Raw genomic sequence first — 9,956 nt, 5'->3', positions numbered from 1 at the left:
TATTTCAATGGCCTTCATCATATATAATTAACCTTTTTAATGTTGCTACAATTTTCAATTAGAAATCTAAATTTATTACTATAATTTGTATTATTGCTATAATTGCTCTAGTAATACAACATGCCCTAAGAAAGCAAGTGGATTTGAACAAGGGATTTAATTAATTATGAAAGTGATAAGTTTAATTATATTTTGGTATGAAAAATCAACTTCCAATGAACAAGACTTCTTTCCAATCATTCATGTTCTACAGTGTTTTCCCCCCTTTTTAAGCTGTGAACAAAGAAACTAAGAAGGCAGAAAGAGATCAAGAAACCAAACAGATAATAAGGTTTTACAATGTAAAGAAGAAAAATGGCTGGTGAAATTTTTCAAAACAATTATTTCTCTTTTAGACATATTTCTTCAAATCAAAATCTGAATCCATGGTATATAGGCTTCAAAGTTTTTAGCTATTATTTTTAACCCTTCATTTTAAGGAAACTGCTCAACACCACGCGATGAAGTAGAAAAAGATCATACCAAAAGGATGGTACATATCAACAATTAGAATGTCTATCTCTACAAAATATGAAAGGTACTGAATTCAATTTAACAGTTTGCTCACATTTATTCGCATATAAACTTAATCCTGTCATGGATAAGAAGGAATGCTACATAGATACAGAAAGCCAGTCAAAATATTTAGAGGGCATACAAGTGGGTCACATTACCAAGGAAGATTTAATGGCAGAAGGAAGAAACAGAGCGGACACTCACAAATTGATGCAACCGAAGGCTTTCTCTCCCTTTGTTTGCCTGCTCTAATCAGCTCTAGATTGCCCAGCCCTTGAAGACAGAATAATGCCAACAATAAGGCCATAGAGCGCCAAAGCTTCAGCAAAGATGAGGATAAGTATCATTCCAACAAAGAGCTTGGGCTGTTGAGCGTTGGCTCTGCAAAATAATTAGAAGAAAATTGAACAAATTTGAAGTAGCCAAAATCACTGCCTGAACAAAGAGAATACCAATAATAAGCAGTAAAACGAGTCTATAATAGGTACTAGTCGGTAGAGTTAGAATGCTGATTATGGAAGCTTCTTGGGCCAGCAACCCATCAAAAGCAGAAATGATCCTAGCTTGAATCAAGAACCAAAATACTAAACCAAGTTCACAAATGTAAGCAATAAAACATTAGCACGCCAACAACTAATAAATGCACGAACATAAATCAGTCAAAAGCAAACAAAGATGAAATACATAGCATAGATGATGAAGTTGAGAGTGAGGTCAAAAAAGGGAGGTTGAATGGCGAAATCACTCAGAGCTCACAGAAAACAATGAAACGAGAAAGAAAAACAGGAAGAAAAAATATTTCTTCGTTTCTTCCTATGTTATTCTATCCATCTTTTACTAGTATCCCTTTAGCTAACAAATAAAAAAGTGATACTTCGGACAAAATAAAAGGATAAACAACTTAAAGTGGCCCTAGACCAAAAACAAATAATCAAAAAAGATGAAGAGAGGTGGGAAAAAATAAAGTGTAATGGTTGTTGTTGTGGTAGGGTGGGGTATTGGCATGTAGTGGCTACTTAGCTATAGCTGCCACATCAATCTCTTCCATCATCAGAGGAACTCGACCATGATTTCATTTTTAGAACAGTGGCCTGGTCTAGTGGACTATACTCAAATATATCCTTAACGTTGAATTTTTTTTGAAATTTTCAAGCGATCAGATGAATCAATCATATAGGAATTGTCTTTTTTTATTTTATTTTTTTACCGTCAAGGGATTGACCTTACTTGCTTGAAGTTTATGGTACTTGCCAACAGGATATCGATGTATATTGAGGTGGATCATCACAAGATCCCATTCTTTGAATATTTTTAGATGATGAACGTGATCAAGGGAGAGCTCTTTCTACTTGACATTGGACACTTCGAGTTTTCTATTAACTTTATATTGCAATTGATGTGCATGTTCTACCAATTGTTCGGTTGTTTTATGCAAAACGAATATTGGGAGCTTAATTAGATAGACCACAGAGGCTAGCGTTGAGTATAAATAATAGAAATAGGGGATTAACCTGTGGTCTGATTGATCGTATTGTTAAAGACAAAATCAGCTTAAGCAAATGTTCAATCCCATTGCTTTGGTTAGTCACCGATGAGACTTCGAATCATTAAGCCTAGCATATGATTGACCACCTATATTTGTCAATCTGCCTTAGGGCGATAGGCACCGCTAAGTGCAAGGGATGTGTCAAACTTCTTCCACAATACTCGTCAGAAATGACTGATCAAGTTGATGTCTCAGTCTAATGTAATGAACTTTGGAATCCAGTGAACTCGAACAACCACTAGCAAGAACAGATAAGTGACATTTATAGCATCACCGATCTTTTGATGAGGTATGAAATGTGTCATTTTGGAGAAGCAATCAACCACAATGAATAATGAATCTCATTTTCATTGATTCATCGATAAGTCCAGCATGAAATAAATGTTAATGTCTTGCCAAATGATGTTGGATATAAGTAGAGGACTAGAGGTGTGTAGAGTTTGGTGTTTTGAGTATGACCTTCGATGTCTAGACAAAAAACAACACTATTGTAAGAAGTTGTTGATATTTTTCCACATTGCCGGCCAAAAGAAACATTCATCAACTGCAGTAATTATCTTTTTACACCTCATGTATAGCTAACCGGCCTGCATGTAAATCTTGCACTATGCACACGCATAGTGAAGTCCTTAAAAGTTAAAATACAAAGTTGTTGTTGATTTCCTTTAAATGGATACTACAATTGTATGTGGCAAACATCACAATGCTCTCGCTGATGGCATTTTCCCCAAATCTAGGAAACACTATCGTCATCTGTATACAATTCTATGAGCGACAAACCCAATCAATTTAATTTGGAGAGTAATTTGCAAAGCTAGCTGTCCGCTAAGAGTGTTAGCAATAGGGTTTATATTTTCAGCTTGATGCTTAAAATTAAAGTGAATTTGTGGAGTAACAACACCCATCGAGCATACATTCAAGACAAATTCGTTTTAGAATGTAGACATTTAGATGGGGATATTATTACTAGAATTCAAGTTGGAATTTTGAAGTGGACGAATGCATCAGGTTTGTTGTTTTATAGAAAAGTACCCCTTAAGCTTAAAGAAAAAATTTATAAGATGGTGGTGAGACTTGCAATGATTTATGGCACAAAATATTGACCATTAAAATAGAAGCTTACAATTAAGTTAGGAGTTGCAAAGATGAGGATGCTTAGGTGGATAAATGGTTTTACACTTAGAGGTTGATTACAAAACATATATATATATATATGAAAAGGTTGAAGTAGCTTGAGTAGCAAATAAGATAATTTCTCAACAAATCTCCTATAATACCAATTAAGGCCTAGAAAACTCCGAATTTCTTTCTATAAATTGGTTGCTTGCTCAAGAGGAGCTATTGATTATAAATATGGATATATTAAAATTATCAATAGTTTATTCTATGATGAAAGTTTTGTTATGTTGAATAAGTTGATAGTTCAATCCACTTTGAAAGAAAAAACACATGATTCACTAGCTCAAAATGCTAGCTTTAAAAAAAATTAAGTTTAGTGACAGTCAAGATATTTAGAAGATTATAAAGTTAATGAGTATAAATTACTAAGATACACATGCAAAACATGTGTTTCAAATGCTAATAATAAAAGGAAAAAATTTATATAGCGAGCACATTTTTCTATCTATACAATTCATCCATGAAGTAATAAAATATATCAAAAGCTCAAAGGACTAAGTTGGTGGATAGATCTAAAAAGAAGTGTTGCATAACTATAGATAAATGTCTTGCGTGTCAATTATTTAAAGATGAACACTAAATGCTGGGTGGACAGTTGCAACCTTTCCAATATTTTTAATAATTTACAATGCTAGTTGTTGTTACTAGCAATGGAGCAAGGAAGGCCGAGAATAGTGACGAGCGCATGCATGAGTGAGGTTGATCATGCAATTACTGAATAGAGCATTAGAATGTGATCAAGAGAGATGAAGCCGAGTAAAGAGCAACTATGGTGGGAAATCAAAAGCTAGGGTTTTCTTTTCTCTTCCAAAATAAAGGTAAAGTTTAATCTAATTTTATTGTATTTTTCCAAAGTGATAAACCCTAAAATAGTTGTTAATTTTCTATGAAAGTGTGCTAAATTTTTTAAGTGAAGAAGAGGCAAGAAGAGGTGATTTTGCAAAAAAAGAAAACTATTTGACGTATGAATGAATCAAAAAAATATTAAGAATTTTATTGATGGTATAGGAAATAATTTTAAAATAAGTGTTTTAAGGATTTACAACGGAACGAAAAAAATATATTAAGAAGAGGGATAATTGGGTGTTTTGCAAAAGTTTAAGGAAAGAAAAGAAGGCATGTTCATTAAACAGAAATTTTAAAAAAATATATCATATGAAATTGGAAAGTTAAAATGTCATTTTATGTTGGATAGTGCTTTCTATATAGAAGACAGTTATAAGAATCAACAAAGATAGTTGTTGTATTTAATCTGTATAACTATTATCTTATTAGTATTTTCTTATTTAGATGGGAGCTAATGTATTAGAATCAATGTTTTAGCAGTCAAATTAATTGATTTACCAAAAATAGTTATTTTATCATATACAAATCCTTTGTGGATATATGAATAAAGTAATTCAAAACTTAAATTCTAAATTATAAGCATATAAGGTTGTCACTAGATCCACATTGGAAAGTTGTCTTTAAGACTTCAAAATATATTAAGATACCTCTTGAAAGCTTATGAAGATGCTAATTACATTTGATATCTATCTTAAGGAATTTAATTTTTCTATTACCCAACTTATAATTTAAACCATCATAATCAAGCCGCTTTCTATATTGATAACAATCCAATCTTTCATGAAAGGACTAAACATATCGAAGTTGATTGTTATTTTATTATGAATACTATTTTGTAAAAGAATACTATTTTGTAAAAGAATATATCACTCCTCATGTGCAATTGAAGAATAATTGGATATATATATATATATATATCCATTTTCTAAACATATGCTAACAGAAGTTGGATCAAATTGATATATATTTTCTAGCTTAAGAGGGGAGTGTTAGCATACAAAAATATAATGTTTGAAAAATCATTCATATTTAGTGACTGTTGTAAGTTTATTGGATTGTTTCTTATAACATTGTACCCATTCTTCTATAAATAAATACAGGAATCCTCTAGTGAACAGAACATACGTGAAAGAACTTTCTCTCTCAAAAAATGTACATAAGTTGACTCCCTTTCTACCCACCATCATCACTTCACCATATTGGACATTAATGCCATCCTTAAGTTTACATCAAGTTTTTTAAGGATCACTTAATAAGCATTCAACAAGCTGGTAAAGGATTAGTATTGTACCACTGCAAAATGCATGCATTCCATGAACAATGTAAGCATGCTTCATAGATGTACTATTCTATGTTAGTTAGTAGAGAGCTGAGGTAATTTAGAAATTGCAGGATGGTTGTTGAGCAATTCAAAGAAACTACATAGGAGCAAGATTTTTGGGTGAGCAAAAGCATTCATACACTGAAGGTTCAGGGTTTATCAATTCGTTTTAACGCAGTTTTTTTGTGCTCGATGCAAAATAAACCAAATTTAGGAACTTCAAGCTTACGATTATTTTCGTTGAGATCGTGTTTGTCTAGTGGATCCTAGGGGGGAAATTTACATACATACCACTTTATAACATCCTATTTACATATCTAACACCTAAAACTTTAATATTAGATGAATACCACCCTATATTATTTTAATACCAAATATACCACTTACATTTCTTTCCCACCACTCATATATTTCATTTCTACCACTCATATTTGGTATGAAAATGAACTATGGGTGGTATGTATGTAATATTAAAGTTTTAGATGTTAAATATGTAAATAGCATAGTATTAAGTGGTATGTATGTAAATCTCCCATCATAGAACCTGGGAAAAGGGCATTAGACAACAATGAGTATCATCTTTCTCAAAACCCCCATTATCCTCAGTTGAAAATCAACCAGAGGGAGCCTACAGAACCGCCGCCACTACGACAGAATAATTTGAAGATATCCAAGGACGATGCATAATATCAACTATAATAACACAACGTTTTCCCAAAAAAAAAAATAACCCAACGCGTCGAGATCAACAACTAACCAGCCCATTTCTAAATTACCTCGGATTCAAACCACAAACAATTAATCAAAAGACTAAGATTAGAAGAAATACCTAACTCCAGCATCGCCAACGATGCCTATGGCCATACCAGCGGAAAGCCCAGCGAGACCGCAGGCCAGACCAGAAGATAGGTGCGCGTAGCCATCAAAAAGGTAGTAAGACTTTGCTTTAGGGTTAATCCCCGTGCTGATGATGACGGCAATGATGAGACCATAGATGCCTAGCACTCCAGCCATGACCACAGGCACGATCGACTTCATCACGAGCTCCGGCCTCATCACACCCATCGACGCCACTCCCACGCCGCTCTTTGCCGTCCCGTATGCGGCTCCCATGCCTGCAAATGCATAAATAGATCAATCTCAGTGGACCAGATCCAAAATTAGGGGAAGGAATCAAGTCAAAAGGCTGCTAGTATGTTACAGGAGAAGACGAGGGCGGCAGCGGCGCCCAGGAAGCCGAAGAAAGGGGCTGTCTCGTCACCGCTAAACCCGGCCATCAAGAAGGTGATAAGATCTCCACGGTAGTAGGTCCTTTCTCTCTCCACCGATCGCCGGAATGGGATAACGGCGTCCTTTACCGAGATTTCTAATTTTCTATTTCCCGATTTATCCTGTTTTCTAAGGGAATGTTGCGTTTGTATGATCTTAAAATTTTCGTTTGGATGAAAATATTCTATAATTCAAGACGAGGCTCTATTTTTTATAAATTATCTTTGATTTAAGAGGTTGATTGGCTCTTCTTTTTCTAAACGCCATCTTTTTTAAGGGGCTTTTTTGTGGCACCACATGATTTGATTTAAGCAGGATTTTATAAATTCTCTAAATTCGAATTTCGAAAATCCTGAGATACCTAAATCTTGAAAATTGTTCAGTTACATTTATAATAAATCCTATTAAATCTCATGTGATTGTTTGGCTATAGATCCGATTTAACTAGTGGACTATTCCTCTTGAGCCAATGGATTTTGCAAATCCGGCAAAAAACGGGATTTCGAAAATCCGGGATTTAGCACGAAAAGGTAGAATTTTTTGTCTACATCGGCTTTCATTTGCCGTGAGATTTGGTTCTGCATTTTAGGCCATTTGGCTGGATTTCGCCCAAATCTGCCTCAAATTAGGCCTAAATCCTACTACCAAACAACCTCTAACAATTTTCATTCTTATGTGATGATTTTAAGATAAAATTTCAATACAATATTTTTGTGTCTGTCTCTGTTTATGACTAGCCGGCAATTATCATTAAATATTAGTGATATTATACACTGTCAAAGTATATATATATATATATATATGAAAAAATCAACTTCAAACATTGCCTAATACTTGCTCTGATATTTTTCAAAAGATTACAGCACATTATTGAATATTCTTCGAAGTTTATCTAAAACTTCTATATTGGAAACCTGATCAAACAATAATTTAAGATTGATGCTTCGATCGATGTGTTGAAAATGGTTCAAATTAAGGTTCGAAAAGTTTCGATCAATGCTAGAATAATAATCAAGTGACTTTTAGAACAAGTTTAATCAAGTTTTCGAAGAAACTTCAAGTAAAGTTTGAGAATGTGATTTTTACTTCATTCGCTATTTTGTGATCAACTCATTTGAGTTATTCTGTTATGCATGCAAATGTTCGCTAATGTCCCATATAATCTATGGGTGTGATGGAGGAAATTGTTAGACAATTTGAGTCATTTTACATTAATAATATCATTATGTTTAATATAAAAGTCAAGCCCTATGCTTCACCTTTCAATGGAAGTGTTGAAGTTCAAAGGCTTGAACTCTCAATTTTAAACAAAAAAATATACCTAATATTGCTTAATGTAAATGGATGGCATTCTGATGATCTTCAATAGTACATTTTACAGTGATGTATATAGTCATATTTATGCTCTTTATATTGATATAAAAGTAGTCAAATATAAGATGTATTATATATTTTAGCATATGCAGTTGTAGCAAAGTTTTAATATGTTCTTAAAATCTCGCATGCTTATAAACAAATTGAGGATCTTGATGAGGAGAATAAAGCAAGCCCAAAATATCTAGTTCTGACATGATTAAAGCGCTTAAAAGTTTAAAGAATAGTCTATGATTGAGGGAATATATACAAGACATCCGATAAGGGTGTTCAAAATTTTGCCTATATTTATAGGGCATGACACTCTAAAAAAATTATAAATAGGCATCTACTCTCTACATAAAGAAAGAGAGTGTAGGATGGCTTGAGAATTGAGATTCAATAGAGCTTAAAGGTTTGAAGAATCTTAAAACTCCACCCGAGCATCACCACCGGGCCACAGCCCAACTGTCTCCATCAAACCACAACCCATCCACCATTTTTAGACCATCGACTGACCATATTCATTTGATCACCGTCCAACTGCCACCTGATGGTCATCATTAAACCATCATCATCAGATCAATGCCTAACTGCCATTGTTATACCACAAAATTGTAGTCATTGTTAGACCAACACCCCAATCTCAACTATCACTATCTGTTCACTATCACCCGACTATGATTATCTGACCACAGTCATTCAATTATGATCATCAGAATATCTTTGTTAGACTATAATCCTTTGACCTATATCACATGAACATGTTCCTCCAATCACCTTCGTTTGACTATAGTCCTCTAACCATTATCACCCAACTACAATCATTTGAACACCATCACCCAACTATAATCTTTGACCACTATCATCCGACTACTATCCTTCAACCACTGTGACCCGACTACAACCTTCCAACCACCATCATTTAGGAGTAAAAAACTTAGTAGGAAAGATGAATTGGGCGTATATATTTTTCATTTTTTTTTTATGTTATAGAATTTATTTATGAAATTCTTTCCAATTCAAATAATAGTACAATCAAACAAAATGTAAGAAAGTTATAATAATAAATACATACAATGGAAGCAATAAATATAATAAATAAAATAATCCACGGAAACTAATAATACGTACACTAACAATATTTAAAATATAAACACATTAATAATATGTGCACATATTTAGGCAACAAATAATATAAGATATGATATATTAAACCGAGTTATCAATTTTAAGAATAAAATTAATAATGTAATCTTCGATTACGATTGCGTTAACTTATTTTTTTAAGTTGATTCTATAGATGCAATAACACAACGAAATAATCAAATTGAATGAATTATTAAGCTATTAAGAATGTTCAGAAGAACAATTTTAGACAAAAAAACATTTAATTTTTTTCGCTCTCTGAGAAAACCCTAGGGTTTTCTTGGTGGCGGCGTGGCTTTTCCCCGCCGGCGGCGGGCATTTTTTTCGGCGGTTTGCTCAGGAAAGTTTTCCCTACTCTGTTCTCTTGTTCTCTTAGGTGTTAGCTTCAGTTTTTCGTCTTTTTTTTCCGGCTGGTTCTATTAAGAATGTTCAAAACATAAAAGATAACAACACTGCACAAACTTATATGATAAAATAATTTTTGCCAAATGTCAAAATTAAAATATTCTCAAAATAGATAATATATTAAAAGAATAAAAATATATTGAATTGTGGGTATAAAAATATCGCTCGTTGAAAATGTTCTCTTTGTACAATAATGGGATGGATATTAAATAATAGAAGTACTTAATGCGCATATGATTGGTAAATTTAAATAATTAAATGCACACTAATCAATATTAAACAATCATAGCAAATGGATTGGATTATTCATAAGTGATTAATGATCGAGTTATT

At 33.1% G+C, this 9,956-nt stretch overlaps 1 protein-coding gene across 1 annotated transcript; it reads right to left on the bottom strand.

The window, feature by feature from the left end:
* Positions 1 to 519: 519 nt before the first annotated feature.
* Positions 520 to 6,881, bottom strand: LOC110104497 (V-type proton ATPase 16 kDa proteolipid subunit). Its single transcript, XM_020833644.2, has 3 exons — positions 6,649 to 6,881; positions 6,277 to 6,562; positions 520 to 936 (listed from the first exon to the last, which is right to left on the bottom strand). Exons 1-3 carry the CDS (start codon positions 6,722 to 6,724, stop codon positions 804 to 806), a joined length of 495 nt encoding a protein of 164 aa, XP_020689303.1. The 5' UTR covers positions 6,725 to 6,881; the 3' UTR covers positions 520 to 803.
* Between the last annotated feature and the right edge of the window lie 3,075 nt (positions 6,882 to 9,956).

The sequence above is a fragment of the Dendrobium catenatum genome, unplaced genomic scaffold (genome assembly GCF_001605985.2).
Source record: "Dendrobium catenatum unplaced genomic scaffold, ASM160598v2 fragScaff_scaffold_80, whole genome shotgun sequence".
In the NCBI taxonomy this organism is placed as follows: domain Eukaryota; kingdom Viridiplantae; phylum Streptophyta; class Magnoliopsida; order Asparagales; family Orchidaceae; genus Dendrobium; species Dendrobium catenatum.
This window is presented reverse-complemented; position numbering and strand designations above follow the sequence as displayed.